We start from the raw sequence: 26,800 nt of genomic DNA on the forward strand, positions 1-26,800 counted from the left end.
TGCACCAGTGCTGCCCCAACCCTGCACCAGTACTGCCCCAACCCTGCACCAGTGCTGCCCCAACCCTGCACCAGTGCTGCCCCAACCCTGCACCAGTGCTGCCCCAACCCTGCACCAGTGCTGCCCCAACCCTGCACCAGTGCTGCTCCAACCCTGCACCAGTACTGCCCCAACCCTGCACCAGTGCTGCCCCAACCCTGCACCAGTGCTGCCCCAACCCTGCACCAGTGCTGCCCCAAACCTGCACCAGTGCTGCCCCAAACCTGCACCAGTGCTGCCCCAAACCTGCACCAGTGCCTTCCACTAATCATTTATTCCAGTACCTAAAAGTCTCCCCGTGTCTGATGTCGTTGGAAACTGCATACAATTTAGATATAATATTTATAGGATAAAAATCCACACTTGTGTAGTTGTGAACTTTATATAAGGAATTTACACCAAGTCTTTCACACTCTCCTGAGTGCTTTGTCAAGGTCTGAGTGTGTCATTAGGACCACACTTACATCTCAACGTCTAATGAGGCTGCTATCGTTTATTGTTTTACATTCAACTACTCGGAACAAACATTCCATGTAACCCGGGCAATAGTCAGCCCGTAATGGCTGATATCGATTCATTGACTGATTGATTGATAAAGATTAAGCCACCCAAGAGGTGGCACGGGCATGAATAGCCCGTAATGGTTGATATCCTGAGTCCAGTCCTCTTATCCCGACTTGGCGATGTATCTGCAATGATATCTTCTACGGGAATATGGTCATGTGTCCTACCTGTAATCCTGTTATTCTGGGAACTAGAGTTCTTATTAATAGAGGTGTTCATCTGGATGTTATCTTACGGGCTATTCATGCCCGTGCCACCTCTTGGTTGGCTTAATCTTAAACAATCTAGCTGTTATCCCTTATAATCCTCTCCATACCCCCAAGGAACGCGATTAGACTGATTTCATTCATCCATTTATTTAGATCTAATTTTAATGCACTCAGAAACATTTTCCTAGTAAAGCTATCCTCCTAAGTAAAGCTTTTATTGCCAGCGAAAGTATTCAGAGAATTTATTAGAACTCCTTCCACTACTATTCATGCTCTAATATTATTACTTTTATAGATTATTTCACATTTCTTAAAATTATTATTATGTTAAATCAATGTTATTATGTCTGAGAGAAGACATTACCATTACTACTACTAATAATTATTATTTATCATATTCAAAATGTTTACTTTAGTTCTTGTTAAATATTAATTCAAACATTCTCAGAGTTAATATTACTTAATAAGTGGTAAATTGAACAGAAAACATTATACGGTTTCAAACTGTCTAAATGAAGTGGATTCAGCAGCAGCAGAGTCAGCAGCAGCAGAGTCAGCAGCAGCAGAGTCAGCAGCAGCAGAGTCAGCAGCAGCAGAGTCAGCAGCAGCAGAGTCAGCAGCAGCAGAGTCAGCAGCAGCAGAGTCAGCAGCAACAGAATTAGCAGCAGCAGAGTCAGCAGCAACAGAGTCAGCAGCAGCAGAGTCAGCAGCAGCAGAGTCAGCAGCAGCAGAGTCAGCAGCAGCAGAGTCAGCAGCAGCAGAGTCAGCAGCAGCAGAGTCAGCAGCAGCAGAGTCAGCAGCAACAGAATTAGCAGCAGCAGAGTCAGCAGCAACAGAGTCAGCAGCAGCAGAGTCAGCAGCAGCAGAGTCAGCAGCAGCAGAGTCAGCAGCAGCAGAGTCAGCAGCAGCAGAGTCAGCAGCAGCAGAGTCAGCAGCAGCAGAGTCAGCAGCAGCAGAGTCAGCAGCAGCAGAGTCAGCAGCAGCAGAGTCAGCAGCAACAGAATTAGCAGCAGCAGAGTCAGCAGCAACAGAGTCAGCAGCAGCAGAGTCAGCAGCAGCAGAGTCAGCAGCAGCAGAGTCAGCAGCAGCAGAGTCAGCAGCAGCAGAGTCAGCAGCAGCAGAGTCAGCAGCAACAGAGTCAGCAGCAGCAGAGTCAGCAGCAGCAGAGTCAGCAGCAGCAGAGTCAGCAGCAGCAGAGTCAGCAGCAGCAGAGTCAGCAGCAGCAGAGTCAGCAGCAACAGAGTCAGCAGCAGCAGAGTCAGCAGCAGCAGAGTCAGCAGCAGCAGAGTCAGCAGCAGCAGCAGAGTCAGCAGCAGCAGAGTCAGCAGCAGCAGAGTCAGCAGCAACAGAATTAGCAGCAGCAGAGTCAGCAGCAACAGAGTCAGCAGCAGCAGAGTCAGCAGCAACAGAATTAGCAGCAGCAGAGTGAGCAGCAGCAGAGTCAGCAGCAGCAGCAGAGTCAGCAGCAGCAGAGTCAGCAGCAGCAGAGTCAGCAGCAGCAGCAGAGTCAGCAGCAGCAGCAGAGTCAGCAGCAGCAGAGTCAGCAGCAACAGAGTCAGCAGCAGCAGAGTCAGCAGAAGCAGAGTCAGCAGCAGCAGAATTAGCAGCAGCAGAGTCAGCAGCAGCAGAGTCAGCAGAAGCAGAGTCAGCAGCAGCAGAATTAGCAGCAGCAGAGTCAGCAGCAGCAGAGTCAGCTGCAGCAGAGTCAGCAGCAGCAGAGTCAGCAGCAGCAGAGTCAGCAGCAGCAGAGTCAGCAGCAGCAGAGTCAGCAGCAGCAGAGTCAGCAGCAGCAGAGTCAGCAGAAGCAGAGTCAGCAGCAGCAGAATTAGCAGCAGCAGAGTCAGCAGCAGCAGAGTCAGCAGCAGCAGAGTCAGCTGCAGCAGAGTCAGCAGCAGCAGAGTCAGCAGCAGCAGAGTCAGCAGCAGCAGAGTCAGCAGAAGCAGAGTCAGCAGCAACAGAGTCAGCAGCAGCAGAGTCAGCAGCAGCAGAGTCAGCAGCAGAAGAGTCAGCAGCAGCAGAGTCAGCAGAAGCAGAGTCAGCAGCAGCAGAATTAGCAGCAGCAGAGTCAGCAGCAGCAGAGTCAGCAGCAGCAGAGTCAGCAGCAGCAGAGTCAGCAGCAGTAGAGTCAGTAGCAGCAGAGTCAGCAGCAGCAGAGTCAGCAGCATCAGAGTCAGCAGCAGCAGCAGAGTCAGCAGCAGCAGCAGAGTCAGCAGCAGCAGAGTCAGCAGCAGCAGATCAACCTCCGGTACTTGCAAAACCCACACCTGGCGCCTGATGTTGTTGTTGTTGTTAAAGATTCGCTCCCTAGAACAAAAAGTTCCAAGTAGCACGGGCTATGGTGAGCCCATAGGCGCCTGAAGGCCGCGAGAACATTTCTGAGCAACTGACAACGTTTCGATCCTATCTTTAATGTTTAGCTGCACGGTACGCAGGTGCGGGCAGCCACAGCGTCAGGAGCAGCAGAACCAGCAGCCGTCAGCCTCTCATGTCGTCAAGAGTACACTCTGTAGTATACCTCTACATTATATAAGAGGTTTTCCTTCCGTTGTTTCCTGTGGTCCTGTAACCTCAGGCCCAAATACCATTGTACCTACACGGCTTGTTCTGTTCCCACACACCTTGTGACGGTCCCTTGTGACGGTCCCACACACCTTGTGACGGTCCCACACGCCTTGTGACGGTCCCACACACCTTGTGACGGTCCCACACACCTTGTGACGGTCCCACACACCTTGTGACGGTCCCACACACCTTGTGACGGTCCCACACACCTTGTGATGGTTCCACACGCCTTGTGACGGTCCCACACGCCTTGTGACGGTCCCACACACCTTGTGACGGTCCCACACACCTTGTGACGGTCCCACACGCCTGGTGACGGTCCCACACACCTTGTGACGGTCCCACACACCTTGTGACGGTCCCACACACCTTGTGACGGTCCCACACGCCTGGTGACGGTCCCACACACCTTGTGACGGTCCCACACACCTTGTGACGGTCCCACACACCTTGTGACGGTCCCACACACCTTGTGACGGTCCCACACGCCTTGTGACGGTCCCACACACCTTGTGACAGTCCCACACACCTTGTGACGGTCCCACACACCTTGTGACGGTTCCACACACCTTGTGACGGTCCCACACACCTTGTGACGGTTCCAAACACCCTGTGACGGTCCCACACACCTTGTGACGGTCCCACACACCTTGTGACGGTTCCACACATCTTGTGACGGTTCCAAACACCCTGTGACGGTCCCACACACCTTGTGACGGTCCCACACACCTTGTGACGGTTCCACACACCTTGTGACGGTTCCACACGCCTTGTGACGGTCTCACACGCCTTGTGACGGTTCCACACACCTTGTGACGGTCTCACACGCCTTGTGACGGTTCCAAACACCCTGTGACGGTCCCACACACCTTGTGACGGTCCCACACACCTTGTGACGGTCCCACACGCCTTGTGACGGTCCCACACACCTTGTGACGGTCCCACACGCCGTGTGACGGTCCCACACGCCTTGTGATGGTTCCACACACCCTGTGACGGTCCCACACACCTTGTGACGGTCTCACACACCTTGTGACGGTCCCACACACCTTGTGACGGTCCCACACACCTTGTGACGGTCCCATACACCTTGTGACGGTCCCACACGCCTTGTGACGGTCCCACACACCTTGTGACGGTCCCACACACCTTGTGACGGTCCCACACACCTTGTGACGGTCCCAAACACCTTGTGACGGTCCCACACACCTTGTGACGGTCCCACACGCCTTGTGACGGTCCCACACACCTTGTGACGGTCCCACACACCTTATGACGGTCCAACACACCTTGTAACGGTCCCACACATCTTGTGACGGTCCCACACACCTTGTAACGGTCCCACACATCTTGTGACGGTCCCACACATCTTGTGACGGTCCCACACACCTTGTGACGGTCCCAAACACCTTGTGACGGTCCCACACACCTTGTGACGGTCCCACACACCTTGTGACGGTCCCACACACCTTGTGACGGTCCCACACACCTTATGACGGTCCAACACACCTTGTAACGGTCCCACACATCTTGTGACGGTCCCACACACCTTGTAACGGTCCCACACATCTTGTGACGGTCCCACACATCTTGTGACGGTCCCACACACCTTGTAACGGTCCCACACATCTTGTGACGGTCACACACACATTGTGACGGTCTCACACATCTTGTGACGGTCTCACACACCTTGTGACGGTCCCACACACCTTGTGACGGTCCCACACACTCTGTGACGGTCTCACACGCCTTGTGACGGTCCCACACACCTTGTGACGGTCCCAAACACCTTGTGACGGTCCCACACACCTTGTGACGGTCCCACACACCCTGTGACGGTCTCACACGCCTTGTGACGGTCCCACACACCTTGTGACGGTCCCAAATATCCAATGTAGCAGACACTTTAGCATCTTTCTCCTCGTTGAAATTATTCTGTCCATGTTACTAATAATAACAATAAATCATAATTTTAATCAGTATTAAAATTTAAAAGGGATGGGAACTATCAGGGAAAAGCACCAAGCCATTATGACTATATAGCACTGGGAGGGGATAGGGATAAGGATTTGGGATGGGACTAAGGTAAGGAATGGTGCCCAACATAAGAACAAAGGTAACTGCAGAAGGCATATTGGCCCATACGAGGCAGCTCCTATTCTATAACCACCCAATCCCACTCATATACTTGTCCAACCCGTGCTTGAAACAATCGAGGGACCCCACCTCCACAATGTTACGCGGCAATTGGTTCCACAAATCAACAACCCTGTTACTGAACCAGTATTTACCCAAGTCTTTCCTAAATCTAAACTTATCCAATTTATATCCATTGTTTCGTGTTCTGTCCTGTGTTGATACTTTTAATACCCTATTAATATCCCCCCGGTTATGTCCATTCATCCACTTGTAAACCTCTATCATGTCACCCCTAACTCTTCGCCTTTCCAGTGAATGCAACTTAAGCTTTGTTAATCTTTCTTCATATGAAAGATTTCTAATTTGGGGAATTAACTTAGTCATCCTACGCTGGACACGTTCAAGTGAATTTATATCCATTATATATCCAATTTATATCCAATTTATATTTATATAATATGGCGACCAAAACTGAACTGCATAATCTAAATGGGGCCTAACTAGAGCAAGATATAGCTTGAGAACCACACCAGGTGTCTTGTTACTAACGCTGCGATTAATAAATCCAAGTGTCCGATTTGCCTTATTACGAACATTTATGCATTGATCCTTTTGTTTTAAATTCTTACTAATCATAACTCCCAGATCCCTTTCGCAATCCGACTTCGCAATCACAACACCATCTAGCTCGTATCTTGTAACTCTATCATCATCATTACCTATCCATTGTTTCGTGTTCTGTCCTGTGTTGATACTTTTAATACCCTATTAATATCCCCCCGGTTATGTCCATTCATCCACTTGTAAACCTCTATCATGTCACCCCTAACTCTTCGCCTTTCCAGTGAATGCAACTTAAGCTTTGTTAATCTTTCTTCATATGAAAGATTTCTAATTTGGGGAATTAACTTAGTCATCCTACGCTGGACACGTTCAAGTGAATTTATATCCATTCTATAATATGGCGACCAAAACTGAACTGCATAATCTAAATGGGGCCTAACTAGAGCAAGATATAGCTTGAGAACCACACCAGGTGTCTTGTTACTAACGCTGCGATTAATAAATCCAAGTGTCCGATTTGCCTTATTACGAACATTTATGCATTGATCCTTTTGTTTTAAATTCTTACTAATCATAACTCCCAGATCCCTTTCGCAATCCGACTTCGCAATCACAACACCATCTAGCTCGTATCTTGTAACTCTATCATCATTACCTAACCTCAGAACTTTACATTTATCAGCATTAAACTGCATCTGCCAATCCTTTGACCATTTCAAAACCCTATCTAGATCAACTTGAAGTGATAGTGAGTCCTCCTCCGAATTAATTTCCCTACCGATTTTCGTATCATCGGCAAATTTGCAAATGTTGCTACTCAAACCTGAATCTAAATCATTTATATATATTATAAACAACAGAGGTCCCAGGACAGAGCCTTGAGGCACTCCACTTACAACATTTTCCCACTCTGACTTGATTCCATTTATACTAACTCTCTGTTTCCTTTGGTATAGCCATGCCCTAATCCAGCTTAATATAGCACCCCCAATACCATGAGACTCTATTTTTTTAATCAGTCTTTCATGTGGCACTGTATCAAAAGCTTTGCTAAAGTCAAGGTATACAACATCGCAATCCTTACCACTATCAACTGCCTCAACAATGCTAGAATAAAAAGATAACAAATTTGTTAAACATGAACGGCCATTTATAAAACCATGTTGCGACTCAATTATTAATTTATGTTTTTCAAGATGAAGACGAATTTTATTTGCTATTATAGATTCGAGTAACTTTCCCACAATAGACGTTAGGCTAATTGGTCGATAGTTAGACGCAAGTGATCTATCTCCTTTCTTAAAAACTGGTATCACATTAGCAACTTTCCAAAACTCTGGCACTCTGCCTGACTCTATTGATTTATTAAATATGGTTGACAGTGGGTCACAAAGCTCCTCTTTGCATTCTTTAAGCACCCTAGCAAACACTTCATCCGGCCCTGGGGATTTGTTTGGTTTGAGTTTTACTATTTGTTTAAGAACATCCTCCCTGGTAACTGCTAAACTCGTCAACCTGTCCTCGTCCCCACCCACATAGACTTGTTCGGCTGAAGGCATATTGTTAAGTTCCTCTTTAGTAAATACAGATACAAAATATTTATTAAAAATACTACTCATCTCTTCATCACTATCTGTTATTTGACCTGTCTCAGTTTTTAATGGACCTATCCTTTCCCTAGTCTTAGTACGATATAACTGAAAAAACCCTTTAGGATTTGTCTTTGCTTGCCCTGCTATGCGAACTTCATAGTTCCTTTTTGCTTTCCTTATCTCTTTTTTAACATTTCTAACCAGTTGTACGAATTCCTGTTCTAAAGTGACCTCCCCATTTTTAATCCTTTTGTACCAAGCTCTCTTTTTACCTATAAGGTTCTTCAAATTCTTTGTTATCCACTTTGGGTCATTAGTATACGATCTATTCAATTTGTATGGTATACTACGTTCCTGTGCTTTGTTTAGAATATTCTTAAATAAGTTATATATTGAATCCACATCGAAATCCCCATTTAAGTCACCTATCGCTGGGTTCATGTCTCGCTCCAAGACCGGCCCACACCCCATACCCAAGCCTTTCCAATCAATTTGACCCAAAAAATTTCTTAGGCTATTAAAATCAGCTTTTCGAAAATCTGGCACTTTAACAGAATTTTCTCCTACTGGTCTATTCCATTCTATGCTAAATCTGATTTCTTTGTGATCACTGCTCCCTAGCTCACTCCCTATTTCGATGTCATTAATTTGCGTTTCCCTGTTAGTTAACACTAAATCTAAAATATTATTATCCCGTGTTGGTTCCTTAATGTGTTGCGTAAGAAAGCAATCGTCAATTAATTCTAAAAAATCTTCTGCTTCACTATTCCCTGTTTTGTTCAACCAGTTTATTCCGCTAAAATTAAAGTCACCCATGACATAAATACTGTTAGATCTAGATGCTCTAGATATTTCATCCCATAGATGCTTTGCTTCCATTCTGTCTAAATTTGGTGGCCTATATATTACTCCTATTATAATATTATTAGCTTTTTCGTTTAATTCAATCCAAATAGTTTCTGTGTGTGGCTCTGTTTTGATTCCCTCTTTGAGACTACATTTCAAATTGTCCCTAACATATATGGCTACTCCACCTCCTCGTCTAATATATCTATCTGTGTGAAATAGTTTAAATCCATATATTTGATATTCAGCTAATAGTTCTCTATTTTCTACATTCATCCACGTTTCGGTAAGTGCAATAATATCTATTTTTTCTGTGCAGACAAGAGCATTTAATTCGTTAATTTTATTTCTTAGACTTCTACTGTTAGTGTAATATACCCTAAGTGAATTGTTATTTTGCGGACCTTCTCTTTCCCTGATCGTTTTGCCAATTCCTTTCTCCCACAAACACATACTTTTATTACCTCCTTCCTCCAAATCAATTCCCATACCTCTATCTACTAACAGTTTAAACCCAAACATAAGAACATAAGAACATAAGAACAAAGGTAACTGCAGAAGGCCTATTGGCCCATACGAGGCAGCTCCTATTCTATAACCACCCAATCCCACTCATATACTTGTCCAACCCGTGCTTGAAACAATCGAGGGACCCCACCTCCACAATGTTACGCGGCAATTGGTTCCACAAATCAACAACCCTGTTACTGAACCAGTATTTACCCAAGTCTTTCCTAAATCTAAACTTATCCAATTTATATCCATTGTTTCGTGTTCTGTCCTGTGTTGATACTTTTAATACCCTATTAATATCCCCCCGGTTATGTCCATTCATCCACTTGTAAACCTCTATCATGTCACCCCTAACTCTTCGCCTTTCCAGTGAATGCAACTTAAGCTTTGTTAATCTTTCTTCATATGAAAGATTTCTAATTTGGGGAATTAACTTAGTCATCCTACGCTGGACACGTTCAAGTGAATTTATATCCATTCTATAATATGGCGACCAAAACTGAACTGCATAATCTAAATGGGGCCTAACTAGAGCAAGATATAGGTTGAGAACCACACCAGGTGTCTTGTTACTAACGCTGCGATTAATAAATCCAAGTGTCCGATTTGCCTTATTACGAACATTTATGCATTGATCCTTTTGTTTTAAATTCTTACTAATCATAACTCCCAGATCCCTTTCGCAATCCGACTTCGCAATCACAACACCATCTAGCTCGTATCTTGTAACTCTATCATCATTACCTAACCTCAGAACTTTACATTTATCAGCATTAAACTGCATCTGCCAATCCTTTGACCATTTCCAAACCCTATCTAGATCAACTTGAAGTGATAGTGAGTCCTCCTCCGAATTAATTTCCCTACCGATTTTCGTATCATCGGCAAATTTGCAAATGTTGCTACTCAAACCTGAATCTAAATCATTTATATATATTATAAACAACAGAGGTCCCGGGACAGAGCCTTGAGGCACTCCACTTACAACATTTTCCCACTCTGATTTGATTCCATTTATACTAACTCTCTGTTTCCTTTGGTATAGCCATGCCCTAATCCAGCTTAATATAGCACCCCCAATACCATGAGACTCTATTTTTTTAATCAGTCTTTCATGTGGCACTGTATCAAAAGCTTTGCTAAAGTCAAGGTATACAACATCGCAATCCTTACCACTATCAACTGCCTCAACAATGCTAGAATAAAAAGATAACAAATTTGTTAAACATGAACGGCCATTTATAAAACCATGTTGCGACTCAATTATTAATTTATGTTTTTCAAGATGAAGACGAATTTTATTTGCTATTATAGATTCGAGTAACTTTCCCACCAAACAAACACCTCTAACCACTTCTAGCGAGTTCGCAACAGCAACAACCCCAGCTCTCGATAGATGCACCCCATCACGAGCATACATTTCATTTCTTCCATAGAAGAAATGAAATGTATGCTAGAGCAAGATATAGTTTAAGAACCACACCAGGTGTCTTGTTACCAACGCTTCGATTAATAAATCCCAGTGTCCTATTCGCCTTATTACGAACATTCATGCATTGATCCTTTTGTTTTAAATTCTTACTAATCATAACTCCCAGATCCCTTTCGCAATCCGACTTCGCAATCTCAACACCATCTAGCTCGTATCTTGTAACTCTATCATCATTACCTAGCCTCAGAACTTTACATTTATCAGCATTAAACTGCATTTGCCAATCATTTGACCATTTCAAAACCCTATCTAGATCATCTTGAAGTGATAGTGAGTCCTCCTCCGAATTAATTTCCCTACCGATTTTCGTATCATCAACAAATTTGCAAATGTTGCTACTCAAACCTGAATCTAAATCATTTATATATATTATAAACAACAGAGGTCCCAGTATTCGGTCAATCCCCGACCGTCCAACCACTTGGACGGTCGGGGATTGAACGCCGACCTGCAGGAAGCGAGACTGTCGCTCTACCGTCCAGCCCAAGTGGTTGGGTAAGCGCAATTCTATTTTTGAATCTCCACATTAGGCTCACTTCTATGTGTTAACTATCATATTAGGCCAATTTCCAAGTGTATTGCAAAATGCCAATAATAATAATTGGTAAATACACAGTATTAAGCACGAAAGATCTCGGCTTGAATGTTAGCGTCAGTGAGACAGGTGAGATGAGGTGATTACAAGACAGGTGAGATGAGATGATTACAAGACAGGTGAGATGAGGTGATTACAAGACAGGTGAGATGAGATGATTACAAGACAGGTGAGATCAGGTGATTACAAGACAGGTGAGATCAGGTGATTACAAGACAGGTGAGATCAGGTGATTACAAGACAGGTGAGATCAGGTGATTACAAGACAGGTGAGATCAGGTGATTACAAGACAGGTGAGATCAGGTGATTACAAGACAGGTGAGATCAGGTGATTACAAGACAGGTGAGATCAGGTGATTACAAGCCCCCCCCCCCGACAATCCTAATGATTACCACAGTTCAAAACCTCCATTACGTATAATATATTTCAGCCACTGATACAGAAAAGTGTTTGAAGCATAATTTTGTTTTTAATTTAATGCTGATTATACACGCAAGAGGAGCCAGAGATGTCTGAGCGGTCACGGTTGTCATACAATTATACAATGCTGTCATACATAAATACATACTGCCTCGTATGGGCCAATAGGCCTTCTGCAGTTACCTTTGTTCTTATGTTCTTATACATACAAGGAATACATAGGCAGGGTTTGAGATCTGCTACAATACATTGCGAGTTGTTCAACATTGAATCGCAGGTGATTGAAGAGTTTTAACAATGCAACCAGCACATTGCACACACGAATCACAATAGCGTGATGCATCAAATAAACAAATCCACAAGGGCCGTGACGAGGCTTCGAACCTGCGTCCGAGAGGATCTCAGACGCTGCCTTAATCGACTGAGCTACGACATGGTAAAAAGAATTAACCAGCACATATTTTCGTCTGTGCCACAAAGTTTACATATCATAATTACTGTTCATCAGTTACATATAAAGTCACAATAAGAGCGGAGTACACATTGTCTTTATCTGTTTTAACACAGAGTATACGGAGTTACCGAGTATTCGGCCACACAACGTGGTATGCATATGTATACGTATGTCTCTGCTACATTGTTAAGGCAGGAGAACTTCTTTCGTTCATTCTGATTCACGACCAAAGATCACATTCACTCTACAAAAATCTACCACTTACGGGCTATTCATGCCCGTGCCACCTCTTGAGTGGCTTAATCTACATCAATCAATCAATCGTACAGTCTGAGCATCAACCAAAGAAGGCGATTAAGGTGATTTTATAAACCTAGGTTACACTGTCATCACGTTATTTCAGTATTGTTGAGTACATCTTGGCTACATGTCCTGTATATCATCCCACGGGAGACATCTCCCGTCACGCAGAGTGCAGTCACACCTCCACAGATCTCCAATGGCTCAAAAGGGCCACCACTTACGGGCTATTCATGCCCGTGCCACCTTTTGGGTGGCTTAATCTTCATCAATCTGTATATCATCAAATGCTTCAGTATTCAGATAATACTGACAGAGTTCAGAGCGTCTCAAGCCAGGTGGTCGGAACTCAGTCAGTATGGGACATTCTACAATATTATGTTGAAAAGAATACGTTTTCTCCTGCACAAAGTTGACGCATAATGCATTCGACATTAGTCTGGGAAAGTTGCCAGATACGTCTGGATCTTGGACGTATATCTTGGCACTAAAACCCGAGAAGCTGGGACGGGAGACATCTCCCGTCACGCAGGGTGCAGTCGCACCTCCACAGATCTCCAGTATCAGCTATTGATACTGGTAATGGCTCCAAAGGGCCACCACTTACGGGCTATTCATGCCCGTGCCACCTTTTGGGTAGCTTAATCTTCATCAATGAGAAGCTGGTGAGTAAGGTGGGTGGGTTTGGGTAGATAACATGAGTAGGGGAATAGGTAGATAAGTGAGGTAGGTGAGTGAGGTAAGAGGTCCCTCCAACCACCACCTGAAAGGGCTCATACTGGCTGTATTTCTGCGCGAGGATTCAACTACCTCTCTTACGCACACACACACGCAAATTGCAGCTCCAGCGGCCCCCCAAACCCAGCAAGTGCACATTATTGCGGGTTGCGGTAACTTACATAACAACGCATCTGCTACTCTTCTCTCCTTACCACATTATAATAATGAAAAACGTTGTCTAATCTCCATCGTAACTGACTTCTTAATTTCGCAGAAGTCAAGATCTGGTCGGCGATGAAGGAGCCAAGTGGTGGTCAGCCCCTCATAAAACTCCTGTGTTCACAAGTTGGAGAACAGGTTGTTGGTAAAGCCAGATGTTTAACACGTCACAAAAAGCCACCTCAAACGCCAGACCCTCAAGCAACACTACGCCAGCCGCTCTTACTCAAGTTGAACCAGAATTTTTGTTAGGGAACAACAACGGAAGACCACAACAGGGAGCATGCAGATTTTTGGGTACACGCTGCATTCACTGCTGTCTTGACGTCTGAAGTTATGCGATTGAATTCCCAGCTACAAGACGTAGCGCTGGGAGGTGAGGACCTGAAGCAACTCCTTCGCTAGGTAGTCTCAGGGTTGTTGTTGTCGTTTAAAATTCGCTACTCAGAACAATAAGTTCCAGTAGCACGGGCTATGGTGAGCCCGTAAGTCTCAGGGCATCCCACACGTTCTTATACCTCCCAGCGATGGCCCTAAATGGTGGAAGTGAGCACGTGGCTCCTAACATTAGTAGACATCTTCAGGGCAGCTGACAACATCGCTATAATCAAATGGATAATATATATACTTCCTGACCCAACCACAACCATAGTTGTATATTATAAGTCTCTTATAAGCTCATATATATGTATATATATCCCTCACGGGATGGGAATGAATTACATTATAAATTATTTAGTTAGTCAAGCTTTTTAAGATTTTCTGGGTCAGCCATAAGGCAAGTCACCTCGCCTTGCGAAGGACGAACTACAGTAGCAATCAGAATGTGTGACAATGCAAGAGATGTGTGAGGTGGAGAGGGCCAGGTGGTATAGGCACCAAGGCAGTGTGCCATCTCAGGTTTTTGACACACCTGGATCACTCGCCATCATCTTAGCGAGGGGCGTCGATCACAACATCTGCTTCGTGTTACGTTATCGCTTGGGATAACTTATGGTTTGTACCGGCTGTTACAGTGCTAGAGATATCTATTACAGTGATAGATATATCTACTGAAATTAATAAATCCTCGCATTTATCTTCTCAGTCTCTCTCTCTCTCTCTCTCTCTCGTTCTTTGTCTCTCTCACTTTATCAAAGAGATTTACTTGCAGCGAGAGGACGTGACACAAATCATGCAACTCAGTCTTTTGCGAGCCAAAATCAGCCTTACCTAAGACTGTGAACCTTAACCTTAATGGTGTTAAAGTTTGGCTACTGGAACTTAACCCTTCTCATCTTATGTACCAGACTAAAAGCCAACTCGACCCGTATAAACGCAAGGTGTAAACATAAAAACATAAGCAATATTAAAACAAAAGAGAATCAATATGGTAATATGAAGCAGACGCAATACTAAATATATTACACATCACACTCGGTTCTAACACAAGGCCGCGTAATCTGTCAGGCGAGTAGAACTATAATGGCTTTTAGTTAAAATGGCTCGTGTTGATCCGCCAGTTATATTCTGTGTGAATGAAGAGACATATGTGTACAGATCAGGTGTGTGTACTCACCTAATTGTACTCACCTAATTGTGCTTGCGGGGGTTGAGCCCTGGCTCTTTGGTCCCGCCTCTCAACCGTCAATCAACTGGTGTACAGATTCCTGAGCCTATTGGGCTCTATCATATCTACATTTGAAACTGTGTATGGAGTCAGCCTCCACCACATCACTTCCTAATGCATTCCGTGTGTGTGTGTGTGTGTGTGTGTGTGTGTGTGTGTGTGTGTGTGTGTGTGTGTACTCGCCTAGTTGTATGTGTACTCAACTAGGTGTGTGTGTGTGTGTGTGTGTGTGTGTGTGTGTGTGTGTGTGTGTGTGAGTACTCACCTAGTTGTATGTGTACTCAACTAGGTGTGTGTGTGTGTGTGTATACTCACCTAGTTGTATGTGTACTCAACTAGGTGTGTGTGTGTGTGTGTGTGTACTCGCCTAGTTGTATGTGTACTCAACTAGGTGTGTGTGTACTCGCCTAGTTGTATGTGTACTCAACTAGGTGTGTGTGTACTCGCCTAGTTGTATGTGTACTCAACTAAGTGTGTGTGTGTGTGTGTGTGTGTGTGTGTGTGTGTGTGTACTCGCCTAGTTGTATGTGTACTCAACTAGGTGTGTGTGTGTGTGTGTGTGTGTGTGTGTGTGTGTACTCACCTAGTTGTATGTGTACTCAACTAGGTGTGTGTGTATGTGTGTGTACTCGCCTAGTTGTATGTGTACTCAACTAGGTGTGTGTGTATGTGTGTGTGTACTCGCCTAGTTGTATGTGTACTCAACTAGGTGTGTGTGTGTGTGTGTGTGTGTGTACTCGCCTAGTTGTATGTGTACTCAACTAGGTGTGTGTGTGTACTCGCCTAGTTGTATGTGTACTCAACTAGGTGTGTGTGTGTACTCGCCTAGTTGTATGTGTACTCAACTAGGTGTGTGTGTGTGTGTGTGTGTGTGTGTAAACATACCTGGCAAGAAGACAAGTGTGAGTGTGTCACACACACGTGGCCCTCACACACACCTGGCCACAAGAGGTGAGCCTGTGTGAGGGAGCCACAGCCAGGAGGTGAACAGAGGCAGCTCACACGGCTTCATGTGAAGTAAAGTGGAGCTAATTGCTAATAAGATTAAGATAAGAACCTGGATAATTGGCAGCGTGTAAGATGGTGGAGTGTACTTGTAATCTGTGTTGAGGGGTGGTCGTGTTTGGTGGCCGGCATGCGCCATGTTGGGGAGCCTGGTAGTGGGCCTGCACCATGTTGGCGAGCCTGGTGGTGGGCCTGCACCATGTTGGCGAGCCTGGTGGTGGGCCTGCACCATGTTGGCGAGCCTGGTGGTGGGCCTGCACCATGTTGGCGAGCCTGGTGGTGGGCCTGCACCATGTTGGTGAGCCTGGTGGTGGGTCTGCGCCATGTTGGTGAGCCTGGTGGTGGGTCTGCGCCATGTTGGTGAGCCTGGTGGTGGGTCTGCGCCATGTTGGTGAGCCTGGTGGTGGGTCTGCGCCATGTTGGTGAGCCTGGTGGTGGGCCTGCACCATGTTGGCGAGCCTGGTGGTGGGTCTGCGCCATGTTGGCGAGCCTGGTGGTGGGTCTGCGCCATGTTGGCGAGCCTGGTGGTGGGCCTGCACCATGTTGGCGAGCCTGGTGGCAGGCCTGCACCATGTTGGTGAGCCTGGTGGTGGGTCTGCGCCATGTTGGCGAGCCTGGTGGTGGGCCTGCACCATGTTGGCGAGCCTGGTGGCAGGCCTGCACCATGTTGGTGAGCCTGGTGGTGGGTCTGCGCCATGTTGGTGAGCCTGGTGGTGGGTCTGCGCCATGTTGGTGAGCCTGGTGGTGGGTCTGCGCCATGTTGGCGAGCCTGGTGGCGGGCCTGCACCATGTTGGTGAGCCTGGTGGTGGGTCTGCGCCATGTTGGTGAGCCTGGTGGAGGGCCTGCACCATGTTGGCGAGCCTGGTGGTGGGGTTGCGCAATGTTAACGACCTGACGAACAGCTGCATGATTGACCGCGGGGTGAGAATGGGGGAAATGGGGGGGGGGGGGGGGGGGGGGGGGGGAGGATTAGTGGGGGGAGGGTTCCCCTGGCCGTAGTGGTAACTGCAGTACTCCTCCCAGCACGAAGTATCACCACCTGACGCCACGGAAAGTAACGGGGAAACTGGAAAACACATTTCAGAAGCGACGACACTTGCTAAAGGAAGATTAAAGACAACACCTGTGAAATATGAGGCCCCAGGTGTGAGGCCCCAGGTGTGAGGCCCAGGTATGAGGCCCCAGGTGTGAGGCCCAGGTATGAGGACCCGCGTGTGAGGGCCCAGGTATGAGGACCCGCGTGTGAGGCCCCAGGTATGAGGACCCGCGTGTGAGGGCCCAGGTATGAGGACCCGCGTGTGAGGGCCCAGGTATGAGGCCCCAGGTATGAGGCCCCAGGTGTGAGGCCCAGGTATGAGGACCCGCGTGTGAGGAGGAGGAGGGAGATGTGGTGAATGTGTTGAGCGGACAGGAGAGGGAGAGGGGGAGCAGAGGTGCTACTGGCAATCAAAGGTTTCTAGGAGTAAAAAACCCAGCGCGCGTGTCAGAGAGAGGCGAGGGCGCGCGCGGGCTCCATTGATCCCATCTGTGGGGTGCCAACACTCTCTCACACCCTCCACTCCATCGCTCCTGTGCTAGGTGAGTCCACTACGGGCTCACCATAGCCCGTGCTACTTGGAACTTGTTCCGAGTAGCTGAATCTGTAACAACAACAACAACAACCCAACACTCTTAGCCACACTGCAACTTTGTTGCGGAAATGTAAACGCAAGTTCGTTAACAGAGGGTAAAAGCTAACTCAGGGCTCTTGCCGAACCCACCAATGTGGGAATGAAGGGTTGTTCTCACCTTCGAGAAGTCGTTGTCTAAACTTATGCGACGACCTCGCTTCTTGCAGGTCGGCGTTCGATACCCGATGGTCCTAGTAGTTGGGCATCGTCTCTGTCTCAGTTTATATCCTTCTCTCGTGTGCCTTCCACACGCTGGTCATACTGGCTTAAAACTTTATCATAAATTTCCCTTTCTTTCTTATTTTGTATTTCATATTTTAACAAACTGGTTACCCTTGTTAAGCAGTGACTATGTTGTTCCTGTTTCCACGACGGGACGTGCCTGGAATGTATACACAACAGCCGGACAGGAGAGTTATGTTAAAAAGCCCAAACACACAAAGTGTTACAAAACAGACAATAGCGGCTGTCACAGTGGCTCAGAAAATAGCCACTGTACTCACCTGTATGTACTCTATGTGCCTGCAGGGTGAGCTTCAGCTCGTGGGCTCCACCTGTAGCTCGTGACACTTGCTCACTATATGAAAAAGACCTTTTCTACCCCCCCCCCCTAGGCCTGGTGGAGGACCACGGGGACGTTGAGGCCAGAAATCATCTCAAGATAACCTCAAGAAGAGGAAGGTAACCGCAAAGTAGGCTTACAGCTCATTTCACCCATATTGCAATTGATAATGCATCTAAAAATCTTACATGTCGTTATCATGTCTCCTCTAAACCTGCAGCGAGCTTGAGATCCTCCAGATTGGCTTTACCGTTGTGCAATTGCCAAGCTGCAACTCTCGGGTCAGTACTCGTCAAGCTCAGTATAGAGTTGTTGTTGTTTAAGATTTGCAACCTGGAACAAAAAGTTCCAAGCAGCACGGGCTATGGTGAGCCCGCAGTAGCAGTATAGAGGTCGGGTATACTGTACGGGGCGAGGCAATCCAGGCGAGTACAGTGTAAACTAAGGTCGTGTATACTTGTGGGTTGAGGTAAACTAGCGGAGAGAGGTGAACTAAGGCGAGGTGGTGTTTGTGGTGTTAAACAACCGAGCATCAAGACCCACACACACACATCATCATGTGTGTGTGTGTGGGTCTACATTAATCAGCGCCTCCGCTCCAATATTCAGTTGGCGGCCGTCGCTAAGGGTGGGGCTGGGGGGGAGGGGAGGGGGGGGGAGAGGGAGAGGGAGAGGGAGAGAGAGAGAGAGAGAGAGAGAGAGAGAGAGAGAGAGAGAGAGAGAGAGAGAGAGAGAGAGAGAGAGAGAGAGAGAGAGAGAGAGAGAGAGAGAGAGACAGACATGATCGTCCCCTCCCCCATTACAACGTCTAGGGAGGCGAACAAACAAGTGGAATGAAGAGTAAGGGGATGAATAAAGACGAGGGATACCCAGAGGCATGAGACAGGGAGAAGAGAAAGATGTTTAGATAGAAATGGAGAGCGGGAAGAGGAGAGAAGGAAGGTAGATAGGTAGTAGAGAGGGCAAGTACAGAAGCATATTAAAAAACTACACAAGAGAATTAAGAATGGGGAGCTTTTTTTGAACGCCGTTCCATCACACTATTCTGAATTCTTCTAGAGCGAGAAGACGTTACGAAGTACGTGCAACAGGCCAAAGATCAATCCTAAAGGATTCTTTCACGTGTCCTACAGACATTAGGGCCAGCACTGGACCTTTGGGACTGGTAAAGTATCTGATAATGATTATCAAATGTAAAGTATTCACAATACGTGCTTTACAAACTGTCCAAATTGGATAGTTCAGTTGTTACCAGGAAGGAAGTTATGAAACATAGTAAAACTGCAGGCCAACAAGTGGCCAGAAAGTATTTGCCAGGGACTTAAAGATGGTCTTAGAGAGACATTGTCTTGCATATTTAATAAACTTTTAAAGTCGAGCAGAGTACGAGAATAGTAAAGGGATACGAACGAGGAGGCAACTTTCAAGACGGAAGATGCACCACTCGCGTCAAACTATCGGCCAATTCGCTTAACAACTAACGGGCGAATTTGCTCAATAAATTAATAAAGGCTTCGCAACATGGCTTTACTGAGAGTCGCTTCTATTGAGCGAACTTGCTCTCTTTGTTTTCCAGAAAGTTTGCATCAGTTAAACCGGAAAAAAGATTGTGATATTATGTTGGAGGGTTTGAGCCAAGCCTTTGATGTCGTGTCTCGCGAAGACAGAGCTCATGGCATTGTTGGGTGATGTTAAGGTGGATTAGGAAATAGTAATTTCAAAGTTTAAACAAAAAGAAAACATCAATGGATTCAAATGTTAAGAAACCATTAGGGTTTCCGGGAGCCGGTCGGCCGAGCGCACAGCACGCTGGACTTGTGATCCTGTGGTCCTGGGTTCGATCCCAGGCGCCGACGAGAAACAATGGGCAGAGTTTCTTTCACCCTATGCCCCTGTTACCTAGCAGTAAAATAGGTACCTGGGTGTTAGTCAGCTGTCACGGGCTGCTTCCTGGGGGTGGAGGCCTGGTCGAGGACCGGGCCGCGGGGACACTAAAAAGCCCCGAAATCATCTCAAGATAACCTCAAGATAGATAACCATTGTGAGGGGTTAAGCAAGAGAGGTCCTGGGACCTCTCTTGCTTACCATACATATAAGTTGACCAGACCACACACTAGAAGGTGAAGGGACGATGACGTTTCGGTCCGTCCTGAACCATTCACAATCGACTTGAGAATGGTCCAGGACGGACCGAAACGTCGTCGTCCCTTCACCCTCTAGTATGATCTGGTCAACATCAGCCACGTTATTGTGACTCATCGCCTGCATACATGTAAGTTACCTTCGACGCAGGATGGAAGAGAAATATTTACATAGTTGTGAATGATACAGAAGCAGAGCGACAAATAATTTCTAGATTCTAAGTTGTCACAAGAAATCTTACGACAGTTGGAGACAAATGCAGGGTTCAGAGCCCAGATCATACTAATATGAGTGTTGAAGAGATCTTAAGCCAGGAGAAGGACGGGGGTCGGTAGACAGGGAAAGGACAGATGGACAGTAAACGGGACACAAGACAGAATAGGTAAAAAAGGATGAAAGGGGGAAGAGCGGAGGTTTAGAGAAGCGGAAACACGAGGAATATTAAGAGGAAATAACAAAACTGTTGATAAAAGAGGAGGATGCTCCCGGACGCAAGTTCGAATCCTCGTCACGGCCCTTGTGGATTTGTTCAAAAGAGGTGGGTACATAGAAAGGAAGATATGTAGAGAGGGTAGAAGCGGGGAGGGAGGAAGGAAGGAAGGAAGGAAGGAAGGAAGGAAGGAAGGAAGGAAGGAAGGAAGGAAGGAAGGAAGGAAGGAAGGAAGGAAGGAAGGAAGGAAGGAAGGAAGGAAGGAAGGAAGGAAGGGAGGGAAGAAGAGTCTTCTCGCTATTCACCATGTTATTTACACACCTCAAAATGGCACTAAAGCAGAAGCCAGTTCTACTCGATAGACCCCAACCAATAATAAACTTTTTTTTTTTTTTTTGAGCACCCAAGAATGACCCGCAGCGTAACACAGTGGCATTTTCTCTCTCTGCACTTGAGGCTTCGAACCCCTGTCACGGGGTTGCCGGTTCGAGCCCCGGTTCAACTCCTTCACGGGTTAACTTGATCTAGGGAAAAGTACAACATGGAGGAGAAACATTTATTTGTATACTTATCATTACAGTCCCCCCTTCCCTCTCGCATGCAACAACTCCTCCACACTCTTACTCTATCTTTGATCTCGTGCTGGAAGGGTTTTCAGAGCTGTATTTAATAGAGACTTGTGTCACGGGTAATGAGAACGCGGGTAAACGGCGGGAGTTGGCGTGGAGAAAATCCTGCTCGCTGAAATGACTTGGTTGCAACGCACTCAATTACCGAGACCATTACTCGTGCCGAGTACCGGCACTCACCTCGCCTGCAGGTGTGGAGTCAACTCACCTCGCATGCAGGTGTGGACTCACAGCCATTATATATCTGTCTATCAGCCACGTTCACACACACACACACACACACCTGTCGTTATTCTCGATTTACCTTCACGTACATATATGACATATCACCTTACTTTGCACACACCTGTGACCTTTTTTTTTAATCAACACATCTGTCGCACTACTAACACACCTCAACAGTTAAACGTGCATCTGGTAGCCTCTCTGCTACACACGTGTCACTTCCCAACTCTATCATTTGCATTCCACACTTATCAAATAGTCTACAAGGCTTCCTACACCTGTCTGACAGTCTATAAGGCCTCCCATACCTGCCAGACAGTCTACAAGGCCTCCCATACCTACCAGACAGTCTACAAGGCCTCCCATACCTACCAGACAGTCTACAAGCCCTCCCACACCTACCAGACAGTCTACAGGGCCTCCCCCACACCTACCAGACAGTCTACAAGGCCTCCCACACCTGCCAGACAGTCCACGTCCACATCCCCACATCTCCCAGCGCCGTACCGGGGGCCACACCTGAGTATACACACAAGGGCTGTATACTCAAAGTTTACAAATACGTAGAAATGTCAATCGCTCATCGTGATTATATGAACAAATATTAGGCTACTGATGATAATTGGTTCAATAACCAAAGTAACAATAACATTTATTGATAATTTACTGATAATTAACTGATATTCCTATGTGGGGAGAACCGGGACCACATCTTCTCCACAATCTCTATGATTGTAATAGCCTCACTTCACACAATCGTCAACACACTCACCATAGACAATCAACATGATTGTGAGATCCTCAGTATTATGAGTGTCTCTCCAGGGAACTCCAAGCTCACAAAATGAGTAGGTAATGAAGACCTCCCTCGATGCCTCTGGGTGTTCTCTTGATGCCTCTGGGGTTCTCTCGATGCCTCTGGGGGTTCTCTCGATGCCTCTGGGGTTCTCTCGATGCCTCTGGGGTTCTCTCGATGCCTCTGGGGGTTCTCTCGATGCCTCTGGGGTTTTCTCGATGCCTCTGGGGTTTTCTCTCGATGCCTCTGTGGTTCTCTTGATGCCTCTGGAGTTCTTTCGATGCCTCTGGGGTTCTCTCGATGCCTCTGGGGGTTCTCTCGATGCCTCTGGGGTTCTCTCGATGCCTCTGGGGTTCTCTCGATGCCTCTGGGGGTTCTCTCGATGCCTCTGGGGTTCTCTCGATGCCTCTGGGGGTTCTCTCGATGCCTCTGTGGTTCTCTCGATGCCTCTGGGGTTCTCTTGATGCCTCTGGGGTTCTCTCGATGCCTCTGGGGGTTCTTTCGATGCCTCTGGGGGTTCTCTCGATGCCTCTGTGGGTTCTCTCGATGCCTCTGGGGTTCTCTCGATACCTCTGGGGTTCCCCCAGAACCCTTGCTTACTGAATTTTCAGTTTTGATGAAAGAATATGATCATATCCCGGATGTTTTATGAACGCTTGCAATGTAGCCATTGTTATGAACTAGAAATAGAGCTAAAAGGCAGAGCCCAGGAGCTGTGATCCCATATTCCCCCCTGACCTCCCTCGGAACACATAGACAAGTCGTGCAAACTGTACCTTTGGCATAGTGCCTAATGACATAGTAGAAGATGTTGTTGTTATAGATTCAGCTACTCGGAACAAGTTCCAAGTAGCACGGGCTATGGTGAGCCCGTAACTTACCTGGCACAGGAGCAGGGTAAGTAGCACGGGCTATGGTGAGCCCGTAACTTACCTGGCACAGGAGCGGGGTAAGTAGCACGGGCTATGGTGAGCCCGTAACTTACCTGGCACAGGAGCAGGGTAAGTAGCACGGGCTATGGTGAGCCCGTAACTTACCTGGCACAGGAGCGGGGTAAGTAGCACGGGCTATGGTGAGCCCGTAACTTACCTGGCACAGGAGCGGGGTAAGTAGCACGGGCTATGGTGAGCCCGTAACTTACCTGGCACAGGAGCGGGGTAAGTAGCACGGGCTATGGTGAGCCCGTAACTTACCTGGCACAGGAGCGGGGTAAGTAGCACGGGCTATGGTGAGCCCGTAACTTACCTGGCACAGGAGCGGGGTAAGTAGCACGGGCTATGGTGAGCCCGTAACTTACCTGGCACAGGAGCAGGGTAAGTAGCACGGGCTATGGTGAGCCCGTAACTTACCTGGCACAGGAGCGGGGTAAGTAGCACGGGCTATGGTGAGCCCGTAACTTACCTGGCACAGGAGCGGGGTAAGTAGCACGGGCTATGGTGAGCCCGTAACTTACCTGGCACAGGAGCGGGGTAAGTAGCACGGGCTATGGTGAGCCCGTAACTTACCTGGCACAGGAGCGGGGTAAGTAGCACGGGCTATGGTGAGCCCGTAACTTACCTGGCACAGGAGCGGGGTAAGTAGCACGGGCTATGGTGAGCCCGTAACTTACCTGGCACAGGAGCGGGGTAAGTAGCACGGGCTATGGTGAGCCCGTAACTTACCTGGCACAGGAGCGGGGTAAGTAGCACGGGCTATGGTGAGCCCGTAACTTACCTGGCACAGGAGCGGGGTAAGTAGCACGGGCTATGGTGAGTCCGTAACTTACCTGGCACAGGAGCGGGGTAAGTAGCACGGGCTATGGTGAGCCCGTAACTTACCTGGCACAGGAGCGGGGTAAGTAGCACGGGCTATGGTGAGCCCGTAACTTACCTGGCACAGGAGCGGGGTAAGTAGCACGGGCTATGGTGAGCCCGTAACTTACCTGGCACAGGAGCGGGGTAAGTAGCACGGGCTATGGTGAGCCCGTAACTTACCTGGCACAGGAGCGGGGCAAGTAGCACGGGCTATGGTGAGCCCGTAACTTACCTGGCACAGGAGCGGGGCAAGTAGCACGGGCTATGGTGAGCCCGTAACTTACCTGGCACAGGAGCGGGGTAAGTAGCACGGGCTATGGTGAGCCCGTAACTTACCTGGCACAGGAGCGGGGTAAGTAGCACGGGCTATGGTGAGCCCGTAACTTACCTGGCACAGGAGCGGGGTAAGTAGCACGGGCTATGGTGAGCCCGTAACTTACCTGGCACAGGAGCGGGGTAAGTAGCACGGGCTATGGTGAGCCCGTAACTTACCTGGCACAGGAGCGGGGTAAGTAGCACGGGCTATGGTGAGCCCGTAACTTACCTGGCACAGGAGCGGGGTAAGTAGCACGGGCTATGGTGAGCCCGTAACTTACCTGGCACAGGAGCGGGGTAAGTAGCACGGGCTATGGTGAGCCCGTAGAGGACTTACCTGGCACAGGAGCAGTGCTGTGTAGAAGAAATCCCTAAATATTATATACTAATCATTCCAGTAAACTATTAACCCAAAACATGGAATGATGACGATGGTTTGTGTACTCACCTAGTTGTGCTTGCGGGGGTTGAGCTTTGGCTCTTTGGTCCCGCCTCTTAGCCATCAATCAACTGTGTGGGTCGGCCCCGGCGCCACCAGCCACACGATTGGCTTGTGTTCATCCAGGTTATTGTGACTTGCCTCTTGCAATGATACTAATGTATAATGTTTACATTAAGATGTTTGATGACGTAGACACAACACAGCCAAGTGGTGGACGGGAACAACGCTCCTATTGGCCACTATATCCGCATACCTCATGACTTCACAAATCTATTAAAATAGAGCACAAGAGGGAAAAGAAAATACAGCAAGAATAAATAGATCAGGAGACGCAGGCTTACTCATCTGATCAGTGTATTTACTGTATTTCTGTCATGCTTCTTGCTCAGTCCTCACACCCTCAGTCCTCACACCCTCAGTCCTCACACCCTCAGCCTTCACACCCTCAGTCCTCACACCCTCAGCCTTCACACCCTCAGTCCTCACACCCTCAGTCCTCACACCCTCAGTCCTCACACCCTCAGCCCTCACACCCTCAGTCCTCACACCCTCAGTCCTCACACCCTCAGTCCTCACACCCTCAGTCCTCCCACCCTCAGCCCTCACACCCTCAGTCCTCCCAGCCTCAGCCCTCACACCCTCAGTCCTCACACCCTCAGCCCTCACACCCTCAGTCCTCACACCCTCAGCCCTCACACCCTCAGCCCTCACACCCTCAGTCCTCACACCCTCAGCCCTCACACCCTCAGCCCTCACACCCTCAGCCCTCACACCCTCAGCTCTCACACCCTCAGCCCTCACACCCTCAGCCCTCACACCCTCAGCCCCCACACCCTCAGCCCCCACACCCTCAGCCCCACACCCTCAGCCCCCACATCCTCAGCCCTCACACCCTCAGTCCTCACACCCTCAGCCCTCACACCCTCAGTCCTCACACCCTCAGTCCTCACACCCTCAGCCCTCACACCCTCAGCCCTCACACCCTCAGTCCTCACACCCTCAGCCCTCACACCCTCAGTCCTCACACCCTCAGTCCTCACACCCTCAGCCCTCACACCCTCAGCCCTCACACCCTCAGTCCTCACACCCTCAGCCCTCACACCCTCATTCCTCACACCCTCAGTCCTCACACCCTCAGCCCTCACACCCTCAGCCCTCACACCCTCAGCCCTCACACCCTCAGCCCTCACAACCTCAGCCCTCACACCCTCAGTCCTCACACCCTCAGCCCCTACACCCTCAGCCCCCACACCCTCAGCCCTCACACCCTCAGCCCCCACACCCTCAGCCCTCACACCCTCAGCCCCCACATCCTCAGCCCTCACACCCTCAGCCCTCACACCCTCAGCCCTCACACCCTCAGTCCTCACACCCTCAGCCCTCACACCCTCAACCCTCACACCCTCAGCCCTCACACCCTCAGCCCTCACACCCTCAGCCCTCACACCCTCAACCCTCACACCCTCAACCCTCACACCCTCAACCCTCACACCCTCAGCTCTCACACCCTTAACCCTCACACCCTCAGCTCTCACACCCTCAGTCCTCACACCCCTCAGCCCTCACACCCTCAGCCCTCACACCCTCAGCTCTCACACCCTCAACCCTTACACCCTCACACCCTCAGCCCTCACACCCTCAGTCCTCACACCCTCAGTCCTCACACCCCCAGTCCTCACACCCTCAGTCCTCACACCCTCAGTCCTCACACCCTCAACCAGCTATAAGGTTTCTAACCACATTTCAAAATAAAAAAAAATTAGTTTTCATACACCAAAAATATGCACCAAAATGCAAATTGTGGCATCAAATGTTATTTCGCCAGTTGGTAATTTGATTATGTCAGAGAGACGGATACCAATTTAATTTAAACTAGATTATCTGCTCTATAGTCAAAGGGAATTTTGCATCTCGTGTCTAGTATGCCAGGTGCTTGGCTAGACACGTGACT

General features: G+C 48.1%; 2 protein-coding genes across 2 annotated transcripts; one reads left to right on the top strand and one right to left on the bottom strand.

Moving 5' to 3' along the window:
* Positions 1-1,301: 1,301 nt before the first annotated feature.
* LOC138363135 (pneumococcal serine-rich repeat protein-like) lies at positions 1,302-25,107 on the bottom strand. The gene is made up of 3 exons (XM_069322125.1): positions 25,103-25,107; positions 22,276-22,871; positions 1,302-2,686 (listed from the first exon to the last, which is right to left on the bottom strand). The coding sequence occupies exons 1-3, from the start codon at positions 25,105-25,107 to the stop codon at positions 1,302-1,304; spliced, it is 1,986 nt and encodes a 661-aa protein (XP_069178226.1).
* Positions 25,108-25,223: 116 nt separating this feature from the next.
* Positions 25,224-26,576, top strand: LOC138363136 (uncharacterized). The gene has a single exon (XM_069322127.1). The coding sequence runs from the start codon at positions 25,224-25,226 to the stop codon at positions 26,574-26,576; it is 1,353 nt and encodes a 450-aa protein (XP_069178228.1).
* Positions 26,577-26,800: the final 224 nt, after the last annotated feature.

This window comes from Procambarus clarkii, chromosome 10, assembly GCF_040958095.1.
Source record: "Procambarus clarkii isolate CNS0578487 chromosome 10, FALCON_Pclarkii_2.0, whole genome shotgun sequence".
NCBI lineage: Eukaryota > Metazoa > Arthropoda > Malacostraca > Decapoda > Cambaridae > Procambarus > Procambarus clarkii.

Coding starts and splice junctions, on each gene's coding strand:
- LOC138363136 (XM_069322127.1), top strand. CDS start 25,224: ATGCTTCTTGCTCAGTCCTCACACCCTCAGTCCTCACACCCTCAGTCC.
- LOC138363135 (XM_069322125.1), bottom strand. Junction 2,687..22,275: donor AATCATGTTGATTGTCTATG/GTGAGTGTGTTG, acceptor ACTCTGCTGCAG/CTGACTCTGCTGCTGCTGAC.